Below are 25014 nucleotides of genomic sequence, written 5' to 3'. Positions count from 1 at the left end.
TATGTTGCTCTTACTGGTAATAATTATAACAGATTAAATACCAGCAGCAGTGGACTCCTCCTGCCCCAGTACAGCCACATTGGTGATTATAATATATTAAATACCAGCAGCAGTGGACTCCTCCTGCCCCAGTACAGCCACATTGGTGATTATAATATATTAAATACCAGCAGCAGTGGACTCCTCCTGCCCCAGTACAGCCACATTGGTGATCTCTGGGAATCCAGGCTTGGCCTTTTCTTTCACACTAAAAATAAGAAAACAACAATAACACGTGAATGTATAATGGCAGGTATTAACAGCTGTTTCCATTTTTCTGAATAATATTGTATACTGTAATGAGAATGCACAGTACTTCAGTTAATAATAATTAACAATATTACCCACTCCTTTGTGGAATTTCTTTGTCACAGTAGGGCTTTCACTTTCGACTAGTTAAAAACGGTGTACATTGGTGACTATAAATGTAGTTGTGTTCAACGTAGATTCAGGAGTAAATACCACCCACTGCTCAACCTAATCACTCCCATCCCATATCTCCTCGTCAAGTCCACCTGCGTCTCCACGGCCGCACAGCCAATCACGTAACATTACCCACAGCATAAATACACACCTCATATCATTACTTACCTGTTTGATACCGCCCCGCGCTGTCAAATCCCCCCCCCCTCCTCCCCAACTAACCCCCTCCATCCTCAGCATCGCCCCGCTAACACTTCTCTCTCTCTCCTTCTCCCAGGAGCCCCCGGGGGGGCAGCGTCCGAGCAGAGGCGACCGACCACTCCCGGGTGAGCAGGTCGGTCGTCAAGCTCTCGCGACTACGTCCCCATCCTCAGTCTCGCCCTCCCCGGGCTCCTCATCATTACACCCACATCTCATTTGTGCAAATAAATACTAGTACTAATCTTGAACAGTCGTGTGGTTTCTTACTAGTGAATCTAGCATTATAGATGATTTTGAGGCCTACAAAAACGGGAGAAAAAAACTCAACTAGTCAACTAGTACCAACGAGGTCAACTAGTGGCTTTACTAGTCGATTAGTTGAATAGTCGACTAGTTGCTTAAAGTCCTATGTCATAGTACATTGCACATATGTGAACTTTTAGGATTATTATTGGAGCACCCGGGGAGCAGTTAGAGGTTAAAGCCTCACTATGTAACTTCAATTGGAGAGTTCAGCTTCAAACAATAATAATAAAATAAAATAAAAAGTTCAACTAGTACTCACCTGGTCTTGTAAAAGCAGCGGTACTGTCCCTGGTCCTCGTACAGCACTGGGTCGACGTACAGGACAAACTCTTCCACAGTCCTGCCCATGTCTACGGTGAACCGAGACGTGTCCTCGTCTTCAATCGTCACGTAGGACTGGGGCGAACAAACAACATTTAATAGATTCATAATCATAATGCACTGCAGTTATTGAAATAACATGACTACGACATGGCACGATGCAGCAGACTGTCAGTCTATTGACCTGCCTGATATCAAATTAATCCAGCTTTATTTATAAACCTAATAAAAACTGTTGAAGCAAAGTGCTGTACACTCTGTAAAAATAATAACTTGGCTTTTAACATTTTGTAGACATGACTAAAGTATCTTGATTTGACACCCTCTCCGTGTCAGTGTCCGGATCTCTCCTCTTTTTCAGGTTTTGGTTCCCATTGATCCTAAAAGCACCAATCTACGTTTTTTAACTCGGCGTTTATCTCCATTGACACCAGGTTGACATCTCTCTCTCTCTCTCTCTCTGCTTATTGAAATAAGTCTGGTCTTGGTCTGCACAGGGAACTTAATTGTCTAGCACTTTTTTTCATTTTCATTTCATTTTTTCATTTATTTATTTATTCCGAACATGTTAAAATATAAACAAGAAAAGACAAAGTAAAGATTAAAAACAAAAAAAGAAGCGTCCAAAAATAATAATAGTGATCTTTCATAATCCTTAACTTATATTTATGTTCGAAAAAGGAGTAGGAAGAAGTTTATTGAAAACTTAAGAAGTTTATTGAAAACTTAGAAGTTTATTGAAAACTTAGCACCATTGTTTAACCAGAGAGCAGCACCATGAGAACACAAGAGGCAGCAAGTGCATCATACCTGGTTGTAGGAGACCAGAAGGTGGTCGTTTCGGAGCCACCAGACACTGAGCTCCTTGAAGGACTGGGATCTCTGCACGGACAGGACGCAGGGCAGGTGCAGCATGTCGCCCAGCCACGCCGTCACAGACGTTTCCACACTCAGTTCTGACGGAGAGGAGGGAGAGCGGCTGAGAGGGGGACTGTGTGTTAGTTGGACCACCGGTTACCAAACGTTTTAGCCTGTGACCCCTAAAGAGAAATGTGATGTCTCCCCGGGACCCAAACTAGTGAAAATAACAGATATCTCACCCCTCTTTCTCTCTCTCTCTCTCTCTCTCTCTCTCTCTCTCTCTATCTCTCTCTCTCTCTCTCTCTCCCACACAATTATCTTTTTATTTTAATTCCAAGGAGCTCTATTGGCATGAGAAAATCAAAACACGATCAAAACAAAACAATGTATGTGCAATATAATGGGAATACAGAACTTAAAGGGAAGAAATATCTTACAAAACTATAATAACGATTTTTCATTTTCTGTAAGAAATGTAAAAGTTGACAGCAGTGTTTCAATGTTTTGAATTCACTTGGTTGTATAAAACCTTCCCGATAAAATAGCAGCAATGTACAGTATTTGTATGCACCGGGGTAAAACAGTGCAGGGATACACAATGATTTGTAGTCATGAAGGTGGTTAGACATCCTTCTCCTGTCACAACAGCTCATACATCTTGCTGCTGAGTTTGCACATTGTTATCCCTCCCTCCCGCCCCCTCTCTCACCATTGACCTTGAGCCACACTGTTGACACGGTGCGTCTTCCTCTGAGACACTCATACATGTCAGCATCAGTCAGTCTGACTCTGGACAGAAACAGAGACCAGTCTCCTTCCTTCCGCCTGTATCCTGGGGCCAGCGCTACCCGACCCTGCAAGGAACAGAGCTCAGTTAAAGGCCTATTCATAGTCTGGATTTTCGGTGGTGAGGTGACCACCGGAGCTGAAATAACGTTGAGCGGTGGTGAGTAAAAACAGAGAGAAGGGCTGGAGCGGTGGCGGTGGTTTGCTCTTCACCGCGGCTCGTGACGTCATGTTGTAGTTCGGTGGTCACCTAACCACCGAAAATCCAGACTATGTATGAGCCTTAAGCCTCCCCATACCCAAATACTTTTCAAATACTTTTTTAAAGATTTTTTTTTTTGAGTGGTGCAAACCACTCCAACAACTGGCTTTGTACCCGTGTTTGTTCATACCAAAAAAACAAGCATGGTTGCTATGGTTAGTATGTGACGTCACTGACATCACAGATATAACGTCAGAGTGAATCAATCAATTTCCTGGTTCTAATGTACAGTAACTATAACAATAAATGTGTAGTTGCACCACTCAGTTCACACAGGTGTGATTTTTTTTAAAGATTTCAGTCTTTAGATGTGAGACACCTCTTAGCCAGCATGATATTGCACATGAACTCTGAGACTCTGAGCCGCCCTGAGACACTCCCACACAGAATGAACTAGAAATGCACTCTGACGAGGTTCCAACTTACTGCTGACCTCTACGAACTTACGATCTGCGAACTTACGATAAAAGATATAACTACCTTGAAGTGTACCTTAGTTACGTCACTGTCAACAGCCAATAAGGGACCACCATTCTTACCGACATACATACATACATACAAACCACTGGTTCTCAATGTCTGTTGACGTCTAACATGAAACGCTTGTTCTACCATTTGTACACCCTCAGACCATAGTTACCATAGTTACAGGACCTTATTAGGATACCCTGGTGGTCAAACCAGTGCGGGACACGTGCCACTGGTACGCGATAAGGGAATTCCACGTTTTCACGTCGTATAAAAATCCATTTGAAAACACTGAGAAAAGAGAGAGGACAAACACCAGACCTGATGGCCGTTGCGCGTAGAGTGCGACGCTCAATCACCCATTGGAATGCAAATGCTTGCCTTTCAGGCTGCCTATATCCTACTCATCTCTTTGAAAACGCTTCTGATTGTGCGGCGGGGGGGGGGGGGGACACACCAAACGGCGGTGAAAAGTTGACTCGTCTGTTCACTGACTGTGATTTATAAACGGCTTCGAGTCAGTGTTACTTCCATGTTGCGTAGCACTGTCCAATCCTTGGTATCTTTGTATGTATGCTCTGCGGGCAGCAGCAGCTGTAGGCTATTTTCCACATGTCCAAAGCAATTTATGAAAAAGACATAAGCCTAACCCTTTTTTTAATAAATCATACTATCATTGTTGATAATGATATAACGCCATTTAGGTCAATGATATATAACAATAATATGCCTATAGCAGAGGGTAGCCTATTTAAGGGCCAGTCAACCATGAGAACGTTAGGTTTTGGTACGATGACGCGCGACCCCCCCTCTCCCCCCCCCCCGCCGGTCCGTGAACATTTTATGAACTGTCAGCCGGTCCGTGACAATATAAAGGTTGGGAACCCCTGCCCTAAACCCAACAGGAAGCAGATACTACCTCGTATCCCGGACCATGAACCAGCTCTCCGTCTGATTGGATGAAGGCCACGTCTGCTCCCACTGCCTCCCAGCGGAACTCACTCTCCTCCCCCTCATCCAGCTGCAGCCCTTCCTCCAGGTACACCGAGCCGTTGCATGGCAAAGTGACAAAGGAGCCATAATCCACCGACAGAGACGCAACCTGGGGCAGATGAGAGACTGGAGAGAGAGAGAGACACAGAGACAGGGAGAGAGAAAGACACACACAGAGACAGACAGGGAGAGAGAGAGAGATGAGCAGTGAAGGATCGGTGAGGAAACATGGGGACAGACGGATGGGAGGGTGGTGATTAGAAAAAGAGGAGAAGGAGACAGGAGGAGAGAGGAGGGTAAAGTGATTATGATATAACAAGAATGACGAGTCATAACCGTCAGGTGCAGAAATGAACATCTATACAGTATCAGATTGTGTGCCTTTGCATCAGCTCACGGCTTCATGTTGCGGCGTTCAGAATCTTCAAAAAACATGCATTGGCCCCTCACAAAGCCCCTAAAAAAAAGAAGAAGAAAAAGATGAAAAGCAAGTAAAAGATGCCAAGGACTCACCGCTGCAGACCCGTCCAAACTGAAGAAAAGCCAACGTCACCACGATGCCAAGAGAAATCATCTTCTACGTCTCTCTGCAGTATAAAACGTAAGATTTCGGTCAAAGTGGCCTGAAGGCCACAAAATGATATAATAATCCATGGCTGACAGCATGCCATCGCCGCAAAGGGCGGTGTCATTCACACTGCGTGCGTGCGTAAAATGTCCAAAGCGTGCGTCCATCGCTGAGTCAACAACCAATGAGATCGTTTCTGGCAGTGAGTGGTGGAAAGTAACTAAGTACATTTACTCAAGTACTGCACTTAGTACAATTTGAGGTACTTTTACTTTACTGGAGTATTTCCAATTTTCTCTACTTTTACTTCTACTCCACTACATCTCAGAGGCAAATATTGCACTTTTTACTCCACCTCACCATTTGAAACTTAGTTACTAGTTACTTTGTAGATTATTTTTGAATATTTTTTTATACATTTGAAAACTTGTGAAATGGGACATTCTGCATAATGTGTACTACTTTTGGTACTTAAAGTACATTTTGATGCCAATACTTTTGTACCTTTACTCAAGTAAATTTTGCATTCCAGACTTTAACTTGTAACAGAGTACTTCTACACTGCAATATTGATAGCCTACTTTTACTTATGCAAAACATGTGAGTTCTTCTTCTTCTTCTTCTTCCACGACTCCTTTTCTAATCTGGTCCTTACCAAAAACAACCACCATCAGATGATAGATCAGCCCAATCAACGTGGTGTGTCAAGTCAAGTGACGTCACGGGTCCTCCACAGCAGACGATACGCCGGTCTCTATCCTTCTCTCTTTTTTAGACTTCTGAAAGCAAGTCAAAGTGTCCTTTGTCACTTGTCGCGTTTCCAGCCGTGGTGCATGCATTACAGTATGAATATTACAGCGTACAGCCGTACAAGCTCGTGTCCCGATTTGTGCTTAGTTAGCATGCAGCCAGCGCACAGGGTTTTGGCAGAGGACACACACACCGACACACGGCGCGTCTCGGGTATCCATACAGGGGGATTTGGCACTGGCAGCACGTCAGAAGGTGGTTTCATTTTAACATAGATAGACCTATTAACTTATATATAGACGAGGAGGGATGGATTTGCAGCACGCGTGCACACACACACACACACACACACACACACACACACACACACACACACACACACACACACACACACACACACACACACACACACACACACACACACACACACACACACACACACTCGAATCGAATCGTGACTTGAGTGAATCGTTACATGCCTATACATAATACAAACAACCCAAATGAATTAACACTATCAACTTCAGCTGTGTTGATGGCCCGTCGAGAAAGGGTCCATATTGTAATCCTCCTCCCTGAAGTCACACACAATTTATGAGGGAAACAAAAGGATGTGTAAAACCCCATCAGAACCAGAGCTAACCACCATCATCCCCACCATTCCATACCCAAGTCACATCTGCCACCCCAGGTGGAGGGGCCGGATGGGAACCGCAAGGTTCAGTTCGATCCCCGGTTCCCCCAAAGTTAGTGTTGAAGTGTCCTTGAGCAAGACGCTGAACAGCCTGAACCCCTAAATTGCTCTCGATGATCAGGTTGGGGACCTTGCATGGTTTCCTCCACCATCGGTGTGTGAATGGGTGAATGTAATGCACAATCTATGTAAAGCACTTTGGATAAAAGCGCTATATATAAATGCACCATTATACCATTTATCTATATTCAGGATCAGCCTTTGTTAGCTAGGATCCCAGTACTGACACCTCCCTCACACACATACATGCTCAGACCCAGTGTTGGAAAAGGTACCCACATTTTACTAAATTAAAAGTATCAATACTGCAATGTATTACTCTGTTACAAGTAAAAGTTCGGAATTCAAAATGTGCTTGAGTAAAAGTGGTGCTGTCAAGTCATGTTTATCCATGTGCTACGTGCGTGGCTGGCATGTCTCATGTTAGAAACAGCTGCCATTTAAAGGTGAATTCACGTGCAGACGATGCCCGCGCACTCTTCCCACACATACAGTACACGGTCGACGGTGACATTTATTTGTTTTGGGCAGGTTGCCATGGCATAAGGGCTGCCACATGAACCAAATGACACTAGTATGGATACATCTCAAGTGTCCCACTTGATACTTCCTGGCTCAAAGCGGAAGCTAAAGCCATAGGGAAGGCAGTGGCTATGGGGTAAAGCCGGATGGCAACCGTGAGGTTCCCTGTTCGATTCCTGGCTCCCCCAGAGTTAGTGTCGAAGTGTCCTTGAGCAAGACTCGGAAACCCTGTTCCCGATGTGTGATGTTGCATGGTGTCCTCTAACCTGACTCCGCCAGATGGCAAGGCAGCACTGTGTATGCCTTGATCCCGCCTCTAGCTGCCGCTGATTGGCCAGGCCGTTTTGTGGCCGGAGCATCAAGTCTGCCTGAGAGTTCCCAGATGGGAGCTGCCGTGTGTGTGAATGTAATGCACAATCTATGTAAAGCGCTTTGGATAAAAGTGCAATAAACGCATTCTGAAGGTTATCTATTCTTATTTCATTCTGCTCTAGGAGCGAGGAGGGATCTCTGAGAGCGAGGATACACGAGAGCAGCCTTCCTGGAAGACTTTCAGCTGAACGCCATTACGTTAATAAATGTGCTTTTTGCTACTGTATAGAACAGTGTTTCGTGATATTAATCAATATGGTTTTTGCTATAGAACATCAAAATTACAAGCATTCGCATGGCTCAGATGGCTGTCACATTAGCTGCTTATTTCAAGAACCAAACCGGCACGAATATATAAACCATACATTTTTGCATCTCATTAATTGAGTGAAATCATGTGTGCAGTGTTTACCCACAGTGTGACTGTTGAGGGAGTACGAGCGATCACAACATAGTTTTGTTCAGTACACTGCCAGCTTTGTAGATTGACAATTTCCACTATTTCTTAAACATTTGTTTTCTAAATTATGGAATTTCTTTGATGTTTCTATTATTTCTTCAAGGAATAGAGGTACTACGCGTGTGACATCATCATCAAACCCGGACGTTATGCAGGAATGCCTACTGACTGGCAAAAAACTACTTTCTGGCGTTGACAACCCATACATCCAAACAGAAAAGTCTGATTGCATTAAACAACATTAAACAATGTTAAACTCACTTTGCCTGTTGCTTTGCCACTCGATGTGCCATTCACTTTAAGCATGCGCATACTCTATTGCTAGAAATATTTTTTTTTCTTATTCATGGAAAAACAATATTTGTTGGGAATGTTTCTTTTACAGGTTTTGAAATAATAATTAAAAACAAAACATAGGAAACAAAAAATAAACCAGTGCTATAAACAAGGTTTAAATGGAAGCAGGCAAGCGGAAGTTTGCATATGGGAGCTTAAATGTACAGGCAGAATGAACTCAGTGTCCGACACACCATGTATGAGGTAAGGTTTTTGGTAACATGAGCACAGAGACAGATGTTTCTTTGGGGGAAGCACTGATTTAGTAGAACAAACTTAGCCTTATCGTACGTATGTCATGCACACATTGTTGCACTTTTCTCGGGTCCAACTCCTTATAGGCTTTGGGGAAACACCCTGTGATAAAAAAAGACGTATTCACATTTTATTCACTGATTCAGCTCGGGAGGATTTTGCAAGACCACTGTGGCTTATTTAACACAGAAGCTGTTTCTGACAGAGAGAGCGAGCAGGAGTGAGGTGTGAGTTACGGGGTGCCTCGATCATGTGTACTGTGTATCCCAATTTACACCACACACACACACACACACACACACACACACACACACACACACACACACACACACACACACACACACCATTAATACTGCTACACCGCAATATGAGAAGGTGTCTTGGATGCTATTGACACATGGGACACTTTGGTATTCACCTGTCCTTATCCTGGTATGTCTCTGTTTCAGACGCACGCACACACGCACGCGCGCACGCACGCACGCACGCACACACGCACACACACACACAGCCGTGTACAACAGGATTCAAATGTCAATTGTTGTTTGGCACCCAGCAAGTTAAATGATAAATGGTGCATTTATAGTGCCTTTATCCAAGGCGCTTTACATAGATTGAATTCATTCATACATCAATGGCGGAGGAAACTATGCAACGCACCAACCATCATGGGGAGAAATTAGGGGTTCAGAGTCTGACTCTTGCTCAAACGTATACTTCGACACTAATTCTGGGGAATCCCGGGATCCTTCCGGGAACCTTCCGGTTACCAAGCGGCCACTGTGTTCTCTGGGTATAATCTCATCTCCGATTGGCTCCAGAGAGAAGTGGCAAATAGAGCGGCCCCGCCTAGTGGCATTCAGCCCGCACTGGCACTGCAGCAGCCATTGATGATATGCACACGGCTGCCATCTTGCCAGCAAGGTGCTACCTACAGTAGGTGCAACTTCCCTGCAGAGTCTTAGTGTAAAACTAGATAAAGTGCCCCTCGGGGCACAGGTCTCCACCAGGGCAGGTCAGGTTGCCTCCTGGTGGCTCTATAATAGGCAAAGGGTGAAAAGGGTGACATTTCTTCTTACGCCTTGGATGGTTTGAGGCATTTTGTTCCAAAAATGTGTTTTGCAAAAATCCACCAGTTGGTGGCACTATAACAGGCCAATGTGAAAAGGGTGGGATATATTCCTCAGCCTAGTAGGAAAGTCTGTGAAAGATTTCACGTAAATTGCACGCTCCGTTCAGGATTTGAGGCTTTTTTTTCCAAAACGGGCCAATCCTGCAAACTTTGAAAGCCAATGTTAGCCAATTAGGATGGAATCTGAAATATCGGACAGATCCGTCTTGAACACATGACTATAGAGATAGTGTGATTTGCGGAATTTTTGGACAGAATCTGGAGGAGTAATATCAAAACATGTGTTTATCAAAAGTCGGCCTCCTAGTGGCGCTATAACAGGTAGCCGGTGACGGAGATTAGCAGCGGGCGGGCGGACGGACACAAGCACACACACACACACACACACACACACACACACACACACACACACACACACACACACACACACACAGATGGAGTGCAAAACATACTCTTTCCCCATGCCTTTGGCCTGGTGGAGACAATAATGTATCAATATTATTATGTATTAAAGAAATGTATTAAAACAAACAAAAGCTAAAAAATACCCTCCAGTGACTAGAACTATAAATATGTTACACTTGGCTAATTATTTTGCATTTACAAACTTTTGTATTGACCTTTACTTACTGTGTGCCTGTGTGTGCTGACTCCTGAGTGCTGAAGACTTTCATCAAAGGCTTGGAGACTGGAGTTCCCACATCCCCTCCTAGCAGCCACTTAGCAGTTCTGTTGGACACGATGCAGGACAGCCATCTGCTGGACATATCAAGTACATGCAGCTCTAAGACAAATTCATATTCCACTTGGAGACTGTGGTGACAATTGCTTGTGCAGTAAGCTGGTTATTATTGGAAATTAAACCGCAAAGCTACTTAGTACCAAAACCAATGTATTTGTATAAAGTACAAAAATGTATTTAACAATAAAATAAATAAATAAAATGGCCACCAACGTAATCAAAAAGGTCAACCATAGAACAAGATTCCTTTACAGGATCTCCTCACTGGTCAACAAAAACACCTTGAAGACCTTAACAGGAGCCCTTGTACAGGGTTTCTTTGACTATGCATGCACCTCCTGGTACCACAGCACCTCAAAGGCCCTTAAAACCAGGCTCCAGACTTCCCAAAACAAACTGGTCAGGCTCCTACTTGACCTAGCCCCCCGAACCCACCTCACCCCTGCCCACTTCGACAGGCTGGAATGGCTTAGGGTCGACGACAGAGTACAGCATCTTGCAATGGGTCTGGTCCACAAGATTCGATACACTACCAAGATACCCATGTACCTGTCTAGATACTTCCTTAATGTTAACGAAGTCCACACCCACAACACCAGAGGGAGTGCAACGAACCATGTACAACCCAGATTCGGCACAAACAAGGGACTAAATTATTTTCGCTCCTATGCCACCAAAATGTGGAACGCCCTACCAACTGTCATTAAGACATGCGAATCCCTTGACTCTTTCAAAACCGCTCTCAAAGGGCACCTACGGACGGCTGCAATTCGAAACTGGCCCCTGTAAAATCGGAATCCCTCAAACACGAACGCAAGGACAACACAAGAGATGGTCGCGGCCACACAGCCAACTCAAGGTATGGCCACTGAGCCAACTTGGGGACCCAACGCAGCTCCTCCAAGGAAAACAAACAAATTAACGGAGCTGAACGTGAATCCCCCCCACCGCCCACCCCTTTTTTTCCCCCTCACTGTATATGTTTCTTTTCCCTTTTTACCTCCTTTATGATGAATTCCTGTTCTGTCTATAGAAGTGTCTATTTGTACGTCTCTAAATGTTTTGATGATTTGAACATGGTGGACCCTATTGGAAACAAGTGTAATGCTTAATTGGGTCGTCCACTCACAGTTAACAGCCTTTGTATTGAGTTTGTGCTTGAAATGTACTGTAATTCTGCAAACTGTTAATAAATTCTTCAATCAATCAATCAAAAAAAACAAAGTAAGGTCTAATAACGGCATGGCTTCACTGTGGATCTGTGTGTAATTCACACCAAAAGAAATTATTTGCAATATAAAAAAATATTCCGAGATTTACTACTTTGTTGGCCTACTGTCAACATGCACAAAACATTTGACACTGATCCGTCCAGTGGTTTGCAAGTAGTCGCGGAGGTGCAGAGACACACAAACTAGATGTGCAAATCTAGATGGCTCGCTCCTTGGTGCCACGCCAAGCTCACATGTTGCAATGCGACGCATTGTGAGCGTGTAGATCAGCTATTAATTACTATTATTGCACACCACCATTGTACAACTAAGTATAATACAGGGCTTAGCATATGTGTTTAATCAGACTAATCGATTTAGTTTATATAAGACTATCTGGGCTCAATCATTGCACCCGATGTAGTATCGGGTGATCATTTTCCTGTACCTCTGCTGCACTCAAATATGGCCAAATTAATGGGCACATATACACATGCAGTTCCAACATATTGTCGCTGTCGGGTGGAAACCTTGCATGTTCAAAACCGTACTATTCAGGAAATGGAAAAGAATGTTACAATGGATCCAATGAAGTTATTATTTAGTCTCAACAAACTCTTAATACTTAAAAATGTATAAAACACACATACAGAGCCACTCTCAACTGGCTGGTGACCATATTTTATTATTTTGTGCATGATGCAAATACAATAGATGGCCAATATGTCAGTACTCAGTACTCAAATGTGCAACATAACCATCACGAAATTAATTCACAATGATACATAAAGCCGTTTTAGCACACGAAAGTTAGCCTGTTGTTCACGTTCTGTTCTCCAGTCTCCAGAGTTTGGTTTGGTTTCAGCTGGACTTGAGGAATTTCGATGTATAATTATAATCTGTATCTGATATGACCATAATGAATGCATAATAACATGGAGTGGAGAGGTGCAGTTGCTGGCTTAACGTGCAAGCTTAGCTAGCTAGCTTAGCTAGCACGCTAGTTAGCTAGCTAGCTGGTTAGTTAGCAAACATCTACAAACAAACGGACAGTGTTATCAACAGTTATATTAAGGTAGAAAATGCGTGATTTTAAAGTTTACCTCACCGTTCTGATTGGTTGTTCAACGTGCGCTTGGACGCGTGACGTCAGCACCTGCTGCTATCATTTGAACTTGAAAAAAAATGAAAAAATCATAACGTGATTTCACCATGGATTCCACGGCCTAACGGCCCGCCCGGTACATCAAGTGGCCAGCCAGTCCAATAGCAGCCGTGTTTTTACTGAGTCATGCAAACAAACAATGCTGTTTGTTGTTGTTTAAATGTTTATCATATCATAGTTTAGGTTTAGTTTAGTTGAGTTAATGACGTTGCCGCACGCGAGCTTCCGGTGCAACGCAGCGACCTGATTGGTGGAGCGACCGACGCTCCCACCAATCAGAGCTCGCCTCACTACAGGTCACAGGTTAAGCAGCTGAGAGTGGGCGATTTGAAGTCATTCGCTGCACAGACATCACAGACATTAGTCGCATCTTTCTCAACGATATCTGATCACAGACTAACGGAACACACCCGGTGAAAACTAACGACGAATTGTTCATCATCATCATGGATAACAACAACAACAACAACAACAAGCAGCGGAGGACAGACAGTTTACTGATGAGGTTAGTTGTGTTTTAACTGATTAGATTCGATTTTTCCCCCTGGGACGCCAGGGGGAAAAATCGCCAACGGACGCCAACGTGCGGTGCTTACAGACGACAGACAGTGTGTGTGTGTGTGTGTGTGTGTGTGTGTGTGTGTGGTGTTAGTAAGACGGCTGTCTGCTAGGTGTGAACGGCGCCTAACTGCACCCGTGTCTGTCAGCACCGCACGTTGTGCGGTGCTTACAGACGACAGACCAGCGGGCGTCCGTTAGCGTTGGTTGAGTGTTGATATGTTGAAATTGAATGATTTAAATGGCCGGCTTTTTGTGATTTTCATTTTGCCGTTTTTAATGGTTGGTTGCACACTGTTTGCTTTTAAATGATGCAAATGCGATAATATTCTATCTATCTCTCTCTCTATTACAGGCTGAAGAAGTGGTTCTTTGGCGAATCAAACATCATCAGGTATAATCTGAGTTCCCAGACGTTTTCAACACTAGGGGGGCACACCAGGTATGTTCTTCATTTCACAATGATAATAATGTAATTTAGATAGCATTATTTAAACAGATGCTAGGTTATGTTTAAGCCTATACCTGCATGGTATAGTTCTTCAGGAATCACATTGTCTCTCTGCATTCTGTCTATAAAATAACTTATTTATGTTACATGTATATAGGCTAGTAAGGGTACAGTAGTAATATGTTACCTTGATTATCGTAAGTCACTCTGCATAAAAGCGCATGCTAAATACCTACATTGTAATTGTAAATTGTACATTTTTGTCATCAGATTCAGCACTCCACCACCACCAGCCTCTAAGTTCGAGGAATGGGATGTAATTAGACAGCAGGTTGAGGAAGCAGGTATGCTGGCTGTCACAATTATTAATGACGTAATCGCAATTATTTGAGATAGTCATAATTACTTTGCATAATCAGAACCATTTGCATTCTATAAGTTGTATAATGTTCATACATTTTTGGAAGATTTTAAAAGTAGTGGAAATGGCAGATCTACAAGCTCACATGTCGCATTGTGAGCTGGTATTTCTATCATGTGAATCTGCCATTTCCTTTATTTTTAAAACACTTTTGAAAGTATAACATTATGGGTGTGTTCGGAAATACTGAACAGGAGCGCACTCGCCTATTAGTTTGCATTGCACAGTGCACTCAGTGCGCTATTTCCGAAGGCGCCCTATGTCGGCCTGTTTTGGTCACAGTACATTATTAATTTATTTGTGCATTTGAGTTATTTTATTTGTCATATCTGCCCTGTGCAAATCTTCAATGTCAAAAACATAATTAAATCGTTAATCACAATTTCATGTGACAGCCCTAGATGCAGGGAGCGTCTTCACCTCAGAGCAAACTTCTAAGAAGAAGAAATTCTGCTTCAAAGTGAGGAAGAGCAGGCATGATGCTGGAAGGACAGAGAGCGTTGCAGAAGACAATTTACAGTAAGTACACTATCTGACATGCTTACTGTGTGTTCTCTTATTTATTTAATCTTGCACTATGAAAGCACCATTAAGGGTTTATACTATACACTGACACCACGCTAGACAGGAACGCCCAAAAACCAATCCTTAATCACATACGGACAAACATCTATGCCGATGCTATCTAACTTGCGGAGGAGTCACAGTTTGAGGCGCTGTTTACGCGCCGTGGTGTCAGTGTATAGTGTTGTAACTGTATATTTTGTTAATTATCGATGGTGTGATATCGTTTATTCTGCTGTTTTTACAGTACTTTTCTTACCCTTTAACTTCATCTTAACTGCTGTGCTGCCCTGGTGACTGAATTTCCGTGGCAAGATCAATGAAGGTCTCATTTTATCTTATCTTAATGTGTTCAGGTCCAGGCTCCTCTCACAAGAAATGAAGATTGAAAACATGGAGGAAGAGAGGAAGAACATGGTGATTTTGGTTGACATGATGAGGACTAAGATTGCAGCCATGGAGAAGGACAAGGAAATTAGAAAGTTCCAGCTCCGGGACATGGCAAGGAGGTTGGTTGAAATGGAGATGGCAGCCGTTCTGGAGAGGCCAAACTACTATACTATACTGCAGAAGGGACGGTTAGAGAAATGGGCGGAGGAGAGACTCCAAGAAAAGGACACTTTGTCACAAATGTGATTCCATTTTGTATATAAGAACAATGATATATATTTGTAACTTTGTTGCAAACTGTTCATCAATGAATTTATGTTACTGTTCTTTTGTTTTGATTTATCTATTTGTATCTGTTACTCTTATTCTAGTTTATTAATGATTCCATTTTGTATATAAGAACAATGTATATAACTTGTAAATATGAACTGAATTCCTTGATAAATCATCTAAAATTTTAAAACGTGTCTGTATGTATCTTATTATGATACTCATTGTTTTAAAGTATTTCAAGTATATACGGGAAAAGGTGCAGTAGAATAACTAGTGATTTAGATTTGTCAAACGCTGAAATAATGCCATATACAGTATATTATAAACAGTGAAACACTGCAATTACACACATACACGCCTGCACAACACAGCCACTAAAGTATAGAAATACATGCCACTGACAATGAACAGATACACTACCTCACATAATCACATTCCCTTTTTATAGTGATTTATTATTATGTAAAACACAATCCACAAACAGAAAAAACAGTGGTATTCCAGTTTTTCTGCATAATATGATTTTATCTCACATTTCTAGCTGTTTCAGTCAACAACACAAGATCTTATAATCTTTAACGTTTTTAGAGTTCAACTCGACTATTGGCAAAAAAGTGGTACAAGCTCTGTTGTCAGTTGGAATGAGATAAAGGAACAGAAACAGGTCACATAATGTGTGTGATTAAAATAGCAGTGGGATGGATGACAGATATGTAATAAGGTGGTTTAAAATCAGTCAAATGTGGCAGATTATAACAATGTAGTTGAGTATCCAATCATAGCCCAGAAATAATCCTGTGTGGTGGCCTGTCTTCACCAGCCTCGACAGGCACTGGAATTTAATTTCAAACCAACAAAATGCATGTTTACACAAGAATTAAACAACTCTATAATGAGTCGACTTAAGCTAATGCTAACCTAATTGCTTTCTAGAGAGCATTCATTTTATAATGGTGGACTGTTGTCTGCTGCACTTTAATGTGACAGTGTGCGTGGGCCCAGAGAATTGATTGATTTCCTTTTTCATTTCAAGGACCATAACATAAGTTTAATAATATTAGATCAATAATATAAGATAAGATTTATCTCTGGAACCTCAGTGTAACCCATCTCAGGGTTAATTTGACTCTGGGAATGTACACATTGAACCAAATGGACCCAGGGGTTCCATTTTCTTCAGCCTGTGGCACAAGATATGGAGTGAGTTTGGAGTTCTGACTGGGAGAGATCAGTCCTCAGCTTTGGAATGTAGGTATTTCTCCTGGATTTGGTGTCAAAGTCCCAAAATTCACCAACTCAACTCAACTCAAAATTTATTTATATAGTAGGCCTACATTTAAAATGACAAAGTCAACCAAAGTGCTGCACAGGTTAAAAGAAAACAATGCAATATAAACACCAGGTGGCAGTATACTACCACTACACATGGGGTTGCTGTCGCATTTAGAAGTTTTAATTTTATGATAACTATTATTAAATGCAGTTTAATATGTCCAGAAATATATTCCTCTTCAAAGGGCCAAGTCTAAAACAAACACATTGCAATTTGCAAACACAGTTGTATGTACATAATATTTCCATAAACTTTTTGCCATTTTTCTTTCTTTTCTTTTTTTATATATTCAGAGATAAATTGAGTGAGACCCAAATAGATTAACAAACAACAAAAAACAAAACCACTTATCCGATTGTGATTGGCCACCCCAACCTGTCGGCCTCGCTGATTGGCCAACAATTATATTTTTTGCTGTGTGTGTGTGTGTGTGTGTGTGTGTGTGTGTGTGTGCGTGTGTGTGTGTGTGTGTGTGTGTGTGTGTGTGTGTGTGTGTGTGTGTGTGTGTGTGTGTGTGTGTGTGTGTGTGTGTGTGTGTGTGTGTGTGTGTGCGTGCGTGCGTGCGTGCGTGCGTGCGTGCGTGCGTGCGCAGCGTGCAGTGAGTAGTGAAGGTGTGTGTTATACCGTCTCTGTCCAGCAGGTGGCGATAAAGACAAACACATGAGTGTACTGCTGCCGTGCTAAAGCGCCGAGGAAAAGCGGGGTCAAAGTTTATGTTGTGTTGTCATCATCATCCAAGATGTCTGGGCACGATCAGCTCGTACTGTGTCTCTGTGAATTAACCAGGTATTATTACATTATTATTCATGATAATAAATATTTATATATGTGTGTCTGTGTGAATTAACCGGGTATATTGCTGACATGTATTCAAAACAGTACTCATATAGAACATACAGTGTAAACAACATGCTCTAGTCTAGTCTATGTTGATCCATGTTTGCATGTATTTAACTGTTAATCCCACTGGTGGAACTGAACTTGTGTGTGTGTGTGTGTGTGTGTGTGTGTGTGTGTGTGTGTGTGTGTGTGTGTGTGTGTGTGTGTGTGTGTGTGTGTGTGTGTGTGTGTGTGTGTGTGTGTGTGTGAGGAAAAACGTTTTTAAATTATATTTATACATTTGGAACATCATGTGAAATGGTGCATTCTGCGTAATGAGTACTTTCTACTTTTGTTTTGCTACTTTAAAGTATATTTTGATGTCAATACTTTTGTACTTTTTACTTACCACCGCGTCACCAGGCTTTCCACCTAGGAAGAAAGCCTAGTCTGTGTTCCAAAATCGCAGTGTGTCTGGAGCGGATGGTAATTTACATCATGTTGTAGTCACTGATTTGTAGTCATCAGGTAGGAAACCACAAGGCGGAATATTCATAGTACTGATTCCGCCTTGTGGTTTGCTGCCAGATGACTACAAATCATTGACTACAACATGACGAAAGTTACCATCCGCTCCCGACCGGATCATGAACCCGAAATGGAATGCTGCCCAGGCTACTTTTTACTCAAGTAAATTTTGAATTCCGGACTTGTACTTGTAACAGAGTATTTACTTTCTACGTTGTAGTATTGATACTATTACTCGAGTACAAAATATGCGTAACTTTTCCCACCCTGGTGGCTCTCAGGTTGCTGTGGAAGTTGCTGCTGCCTCTGCTGTTCCTGTGTGTGCTGCTGGTGGCCGTGTTGGTTCTGCTGGTGCTGAGCGTGCGCCTGTGGCTGCAGACCAACAGGAACGCACGGCGGGCGCGGGACGGCGGCCGGCCCGCCGTGGCCTTCTTCCACCCATACTGCAATGCGGGCGGCGGCGGGGAGAGGGTGCTGTGGTGCGCCATCAGAGCTCTGCAGAACAGGTGACGTAAACCAGGGGTGGGCAACTTTGACGATGGAGAGGGCTTCCAAACTCCAATACTTCAAAAAAATCACCTGCAAGGAATTTCTTGACAGGAATTGGCTCATAAAAAGCCTACAGTGGATTTTTATGAAACAAACACTTTGCAGATAGAAAGAGGACAATTCAAGCTTTTCGCACAGCTGCAATGTTTGTGAGTTTGACGCTGTTTAATACAATTGGATAGTACTTTTATGTTCGGATGAATAGGCTGTCAATGGGAAGTTGCACATAGTTAGCACCTTGCTGGCAAGATGGCCACGGTCTGAATATTGTCAATATGTCCACACTCACTCCAGAGGGCCACATTGCCTATTTCTGTCGTAGCAAAAAATAGCTGATCTACATGCTCAAAACGCATCGCACTGCGACGCATTTTGAGCTTGAGCTTTGAGCTTGAGCTTTGAGCTTGACTTAGCCAAAAACGAAACCTAAGTTTTTTTTTTTACCCCAGGGGCTCACTGGGGACAGGGAGGAACTCCTTATATGGTCAGCACACTCTATGGTCGGGAGGATTATCACAACAAAACAAAAAAAGAAGTGATATTTGAATTAAGTGAAATCACTGAATATACCTTTAATTCTTAACCTCATGAAATACAAAAAAATCAATAATACCGGTATATACATGTATCAGTATTCTGATATTAACCTGCCGGCCACATTAAGTGATGGTGGGGGTCGCATGTAGCCCCCGGTCCGCCAGTTGCCCATGTATGACGTAAACAGATAGGCATAAAATATGACAAACTAAATGGGACAAAATCTAAATGTCACCTGCTCGGGCGGCACAGGTACCCCGACGTCAACGTGGTGGTGTACACGGGGGACTACGACGTGACGGGTGCGCAGATGACGGAGGGCGCACGGCGGCGCTTCAGCGTGACGCTGCCGCGGCCGGTCCACTTCGTGTTCCTGAGGCACCGGATGCTGGTGGAGCCGGGCCTCTGGCCCCACTTCACCCTGCTGTGCCAGAGCGTGGGCTCCGTCTTCCTGGGCTGGGAGGCCCTGGCACAGTACGTGCCTGACCTCTACGTGGACTCCATGGGCTACGCCTTCACGCTGCCCCTGTTCCGCTACCTGGGCGGCTGCAGCGTGGCCAGCTACGTCCACTACCCCACCATCAGCACGGACATGCTGTCCGTGGTCAGGGAGAGGAACCCTAGGTGAGTACCACTTAACAGTGGTTCGCAAACTTTTTAGCTCAAGAACCAAAACAGAAATTAGATTTTTTCTTTTTTTAAATTATTATTATTCTTTTTTTCTGTAGAATCGGCCTCAGGTCTCTAACGGGTAATACTTTTCAGTATTACCCGTATTGCTTCCAAGATTATCGGACTTCCCACACCAACACTTTCTGATATGAACAACAAGGCCATCACACGGCTAGCACTCTCAATATCATGTGACACTGATTATCCCCTGTATCGCTTTTTCACCCTCATGCCATCAGGACAAAGATACAGAACCTTACCATGGAAAAAAGTTCGTTTCAGTAGGAGTTTTGTCCCCTCAGCCATCGCAGCATTAAACAAACTGCCCCACCGATAGGATGGTTCTGTACACAGTGGGGACCTCATGTTTTTGTATTGTCTTGGTGTAATGTTTTTCTGTACTATGTGTTGTTTTTGTTGTTGGTGTTGAACAGACCTGTGAAGATGAATATCCTTCGGGACAATAAAGATTATTATTATTATTAACGTGTTTAAACACTGCCCTCTCCTGGCCAGGTTCAACAACGCGGACTACATCTCCAACAACCTGTTCCTGAGTGCGGTCAAGGTGGTGTACTACTGCGTGTTTGCCCTGCTCTACGGCATGGCAGGCTCCTGCTGCGACATCGTCATGGTCAACTCCTCATGGACGCTGGACCACATCCTGGCGCTGTGGCGCTCCCCCAACCGCACCAGTGTGGTCTACCCGCCCTGTGACGTCACCGCATTCCTGGACATCGCCCTGGACGACGAGGAGAAGGAGGACAGGTAAGCGGTGGTGGAAAAAGTACTCAAATGTTGTAGTGTGTAGTATCAATTGACCTTATGCAGAGACCACGCCCATCTTGCTATTAAGTTAATGGCAGGGTGGCAACTAGCCGCAGTTTGCCATTGACAGCCCATACATCCAAACTGAAAAGTCCTATCTGATTGTATTAAACAATGTCAAACAACATTGCAGCTGCACGAAAAGCTTCAATTATCCTCTATCTGCAAAGTGTTTGTTTCATAAATATCCACCTCAGACATGTTATGAGTTATGAGCTACTTTCTGTCACGAAATTCCTTGCAGGTGATTATTTTTCTAAGTGTCCGGCTGCTTCCTGCATTATGTGCAAATTCAAAACAGGTGGTCCGCAGGGCCGTTGAGTGATATCCAACGAGCACTTCCAAACTTCAACACTTAAAAAATAATCACCTGCAAGGAATTGACAGAAAGTAGCTCATACTGTTAACATGTCTTCTACAGTGGATTTTATGAAACAAACACTTTGCAGATGAGGTCAATACTGCAATGTAGAAATACTAGTCTTTTACAAGGGAAAGTCCGGAATTAAAAATGTACTTGAGTAAAACTGCAAAAGTATTGGCATCAAAATGTACTTCAAAAAGTACCAAAAGTAAAAGTACTCATTGTGCACAAGTTTTCAAATGAATAAAATGTATAAAGAAATCTTTTGAAAATAGCAGATCTACAAGCGCATTGTGAGCTTGTAGATCGACTATGTTCTAACGGCCGAAATGGTCTCAGGTCCGAAATGTATACAGGGCTGAAGTGGTTAATGACGTGGTCAACTAAACTCTCATAACTTCTCCGCTACAGGAAGAGCCGGACGGTGGTCTCCATCGGACAGTTCAGGCCAGAGAAGGACCACCGTCTGCAGATCCGGGCTTTCAAGAGGCTGGTGGAGCGGCGAGGGGAGGAGCTGGGGGGGCTCCGGCTGGTGCTGATTGGTGGATGCCGGAACCAGGAGGACGAGGATAGGGTGCTGATGCTCAGGGGGCTGTGCCAGGAGCTGGGCGTGGCCAACAGGGTGGAGTTCAAGGTCAACGTGACCTTCGAGGAGCTGAAGAGGGAGCTGGCAGGAGCCAGCATCGGCCTGCACACCATGTGGAACGAACACTTTGGCATCGGTGAGTAAAGTTGGAACCTAAACATTTTTAAACTTTAGCTATTGAAAAATAGCAGACATACAAGCTTGTAGTGCGGCACCGAGTGCCATGCTACAAGCTTGTAGATCTCCTATATATTTATTTTTTATCGTGAAAACGTTGAATATATATTCTTTCACAGCAATATATCTTTGCTTCTGGGGGGTTGCCTGGAACAACATTTTCAGGTTGGGGATCGGCGGCCAATTACACGTATGTTTGGGGTCCTTGACATGAAATAGTTTGAGCACCACTGATATCGAAACATAAGTTTTTTTCTTCTTCAGGTTGGCAGAGGGAGTGTAGCGCCCAGGATTACATTAGACAATTGACACTGGGATAAAAATAAATGGGTTACAAAAATCGTGGGATTAAAAAAAAATTAAAACATACGTTTTTCAGAAAACTGTCAGGATTTTGAAGACATTTGTAGAATCTGGTCTCAAGTCTAAATGGGTTAAAAAATGTTGCTACAGTAATAGTGACATGATGTAATGTTCGTTTGGTCCCATCTCTACCTCCCAGGCGTGGTGGAGTGCATGGCCGCCGGGACCATCGTGCTGGCCCACAAGTCTGGCGGGCCCAAGCTGGACATCGTGGTGCCGTTCGAGGGCGGTCAGACGGGCTTCCTGGCCGAGGACGAGGGCGGCTATGCGGACGCCATGGACAGGATCCTGGCGCTGCCCGCCGCCGCCAGACTGCAGATCAGACGCAACGCTCGCCAGTCTGTTGCGCGCTTCTCCGATCAGGAGTTCGACGCCTGCTTCCTGGCAGCCATGGAGCCGCTCATGGGAACACTGGCTCGATGAGAGTGTGTGTGTGTGTGTGTGTGTGTGTGTGTGTGTGTGTGTGTGTGTGTGTGTGTGTGTGTGTGTGTGTGTGTGTGTGTGTGTGTGTGTGTGTGTGTGTGTGTGTGTGTGTGTGTGTGTGTGTGTGTGTGTGTGTGTGTGTGTGTGTGTGTGTGTGTGTGTGTGTGTGTGTGTGTGTGTCGTGCGTGCGTTTGTGTGCGTGTGCGAGTGATTGTGGCACTATGGGACCTCTGCTTAGAACACATGCATAGACCAAATCAGAACGGTTAGGCTAGCTATTTACAAGTGGAATGTCTCTGAGGATATCTACACAATAACATAAAAGCCATGTCGACTAATTTGTCAACTTGTGGATGTTTACTGTAGAACAAGAGAATGTAAGTGTCCCGATGCTACGCCTACATTATGGTTGCGCTGACGTCCTGGTGATTTGGTCAGTACTGGAGGTCACGTGAGAAACGATCTGTAATATTATAAAGATAATTGTACATAAATAAATACATATGATATAATACACTGTTAGGAAACAGCAATGATCATCTGTTACGTTAGGTCAGGAAATCATGCTGTTGTAGCTACGGTATGTTTTACATATCGTCACTGTCAGGTGGAAACCTAGTATATCCCAAACTGTTAGTTTTCAGATAATGTTCCAACGGAGAGTTATTATATTTAGTCACAAGCTCTCGTTAATACTTTTCATTGGTTCAATATTTCATAATAGGTTCAGACACACTTAGAGGTACTGTAGGTTAAGTCAGTGGTTCCTAAAGTGGGGTCCAGGGACCCCCCAGGGGTCCCTGAGGGAGTTCCAGTGGGGTCCATTTGGTTTCAGAGTTAAATGAACATTGATTTTACAATATAAATTGGGGGTCCCAGAGATAGAAATGCCATTAAATGGGGGTCCGTACGTAGACTAATGCATGTCAAACTTTGTGTCCTTGAAATTAAACGGGTTGAGAATCTGTGCTAGAGCCGTAAAAAAATCTTCTCTTATGGGGGTCCCTGGCATATCTTTTCAAGTGGGGGGTCCGCGGGCGAATGAGTGCCAATTTGGGGGTCCTTGACATGAAAAGGTTTGGGAACCACTGGGTTAAGTGAAGAGAATTTTGCATTCTTTCAATGGTAATACATGTCAGCACAGGAATCCAGGCTCAAATCTGGGGTAGAAGAGGAAAGTTACATAGTGCTGCTTTAAAATGCAGAGATTTCTGTCTGACAGCAACGGTATGTAAATCCTGCTCGTAAAAGTAAAGAGCGAAGAGTTTGTCCTATTTCATTTTGTCCATTTCTCAGTTCCATCAGTACTAGATGCTACTCTTATTTTTATACTATGCTACCTTTTTGGTTGTTTCGGTATTGTGTAAAAAGAACTAGTTGAATGTGGCCCTAAGCAGCTACAGGGACCAGACACCAGACCCCAGGTGGGTCCCCACATCATTTTTTGGGGATCCCCAGGTGACAGTGAAGTGACAATTTGAGTACTTTTAAGAACCATTAGTGCATCAAGTATAAAAAGGACCCACAGGAACGCACCCAGGGTCCCGGCCCGGTTCCGGCGAGCCGCCCTCTACTGTACCCTGTACTATACTGTACTTGTACTGTACTGGCACACCCGAAATCATCATATATACAGTTAATATGTGCGTGTGTGTTTGTGTGTGTGTGTGTGTGTGTGTTAGGTTGCGCACAGGTGGTGAAAAACAACCATGCTGTTTTCGTGCTCATAGCCAGCCAGGCAGGCAGGCACCCACCCAGCCAGCCAGCCAGCCACCCACACACACAACTCTGTAAGGGAGTGGTTGCACCACTCAAAAAAATATAAGGCAAAAATTGCGGAAAGAGCTGATCTATAAGGTCACAACACCTCAAATTGCAAGACGTTGTGAGCTTGTAGATAAGCTATTTTCACTATATCTGGAACCGAGTCAAACTAAATTCCAAAACTAAACTCCTACAATTCAAGTGTTTGTCAGGGTGGGGGTCCCCAGTTCAAATATTATTGTGGGGGCTCACAGCCTAAAAAGGCTGAGACCGACTGCTATAGACCAATAAAACATATTTTTTTGTTTTGATGAATGTGTTTAAATAATGATGTAGTAATACATGCGGTATGACTGAGGATATACTGTCGATTGTTTACATGAACCAAAATGGACGCTCTACTGTACATACTGTACCACACCAATGTGACATTTTGTTTTATATTATATTGATGATGAATGTAATAAATGGCAAACACTGTTCCTCA

At 43.5% G+C, this 25014-nt stretch overlaps 3 protein-coding genes across 3 annotated transcripts in view; 2 read left to right on the top strand and 1 right to left on the bottom strand.

Annotated features, from left to right (window-relative positions):
* Window positions 1–6085, bottom strand: part of LOC306917509 (uncharacterized protein) — a 9323-nt gene extending 3238 nt beyond the window's left edge. The window contains exons 1-7 of the mRNA XM_079495774.1: window positions 5884–6085; window positions 5174–5247; window positions 4587–4786; window positions 2861–3005; window positions 2101–2246; window positions 1229–1365; window positions 168–247 (exon numbers count right to left, since the gene is read on the bottom strand). Of these exons, the coding sequence (XP_079351900.1) occupies window positions 168–247; window positions 1229–1365; window positions 2101–2246; window positions 2861–3005; window positions 4587–4786; window positions 5174–5234 (769 nt within the window). The 5' untranslated portion in view covers window positions 5235–5247; window positions 5884–6085. The remainder of the gene's footprint in view (window positions 1–167; window positions 248–1228; window positions 1366–2100; window positions 2247–2860; window positions 3006–4586; window positions 4787–5173; window positions 5248–5883) is intronic.
* alg11 (ALG11 alpha-1,2-mannosyltransferase) lies at window positions 5008–25014 on the top strand. The gene is made up of 7 exons (XM_079495773.1): window positions 5008–5261; window positions 17558–17703; window positions 18546–18770; window positions 19603–19974; window positions 20539–20790; window positions 21626–21936; window positions 22480–25014. Exons 2-7 carry the CDS (start codon window positions 17657–17659, stop codon window positions 22761–22763), a joined length of 1491 nt encoding a protein of 496 aa, XP_079351899.1. The 5' UTR covers window positions 5008–5261; window positions 17558–17656; the 3' UTR covers window positions 22764–25014.
* Window positions 13090–15655, top strand: LOC306917510 (uncharacterized protein). Its single transcript, XM_079495775.1, has 5 exons — window positions 13090–13432; window positions 13841–13927; window positions 14207–14280; window positions 14753–14876; window positions 15278–15655. The coding sequence occupies exons 1-5, from the start codon at window positions 13374–13376 to the stop codon at window positions 15555–15557; spliced, it is 624 nt and encodes a 207-aa protein (XP_079351901.1). The 5' UTR covers window positions 13090–13373; the 3' UTR covers window positions 15558–15655.

This window comes from Electrona antarctica, assembly GCF_951216825.1.
Source record: "Electrona antarctica genome assembly, chromosome: 24".
NCBI classification, from domain to species: domain Eukaryota; kingdom Metazoa; phylum Chordata; class Actinopteri; order Myctophiformes; family Myctophidae; genus Electrona; species Electrona antarctica.
This window is presented reverse-complemented; position numbering and strand designations above follow the sequence as displayed.

Coding starts and splice junctions, on each gene's coding strand:
- LOC306917510 (XM_079495775.1), top strand. CDS start 13,374: ATGGATAACAACAACAACAACAACAACAAGCAGCGGAGGACAGACAGT. Junction 13,928..14,206: donor ACACTAGGGGGGCACACCAG/GTATGTTCTTCA, acceptor TTTTGTCATCAG/ATTCAGCACTCCACCACCAC. Junction 14,281..14,752: donor ACAGCAGGTTGAGGAAGCAG/GTATGCTGGCTG, acceptor TTCATGTGACAG/CCCTAGATGCAGGGAGCGTC.
- alg11 (XM_079495773.1), top strand. CDS start 17,657: ATGTCTGGGCACGATCAGCTCGTACTGTGTCTCTGTGAATTAACCAG. Junction 18,771..19,602: donor ATCAGAGCTCTGCAGAACAG/GTGACGTAAACC, acceptor CGGGCGGCACAG/GTACCCCGACGTCAACGTGG. Junction 20,791..21,625: donor GACGAGGAGAAGGAGGACAG/GTAAGCGGTGGT, acceptor TCTCCGCTACAG/GAAGAGCCGGACGGTGGTCT.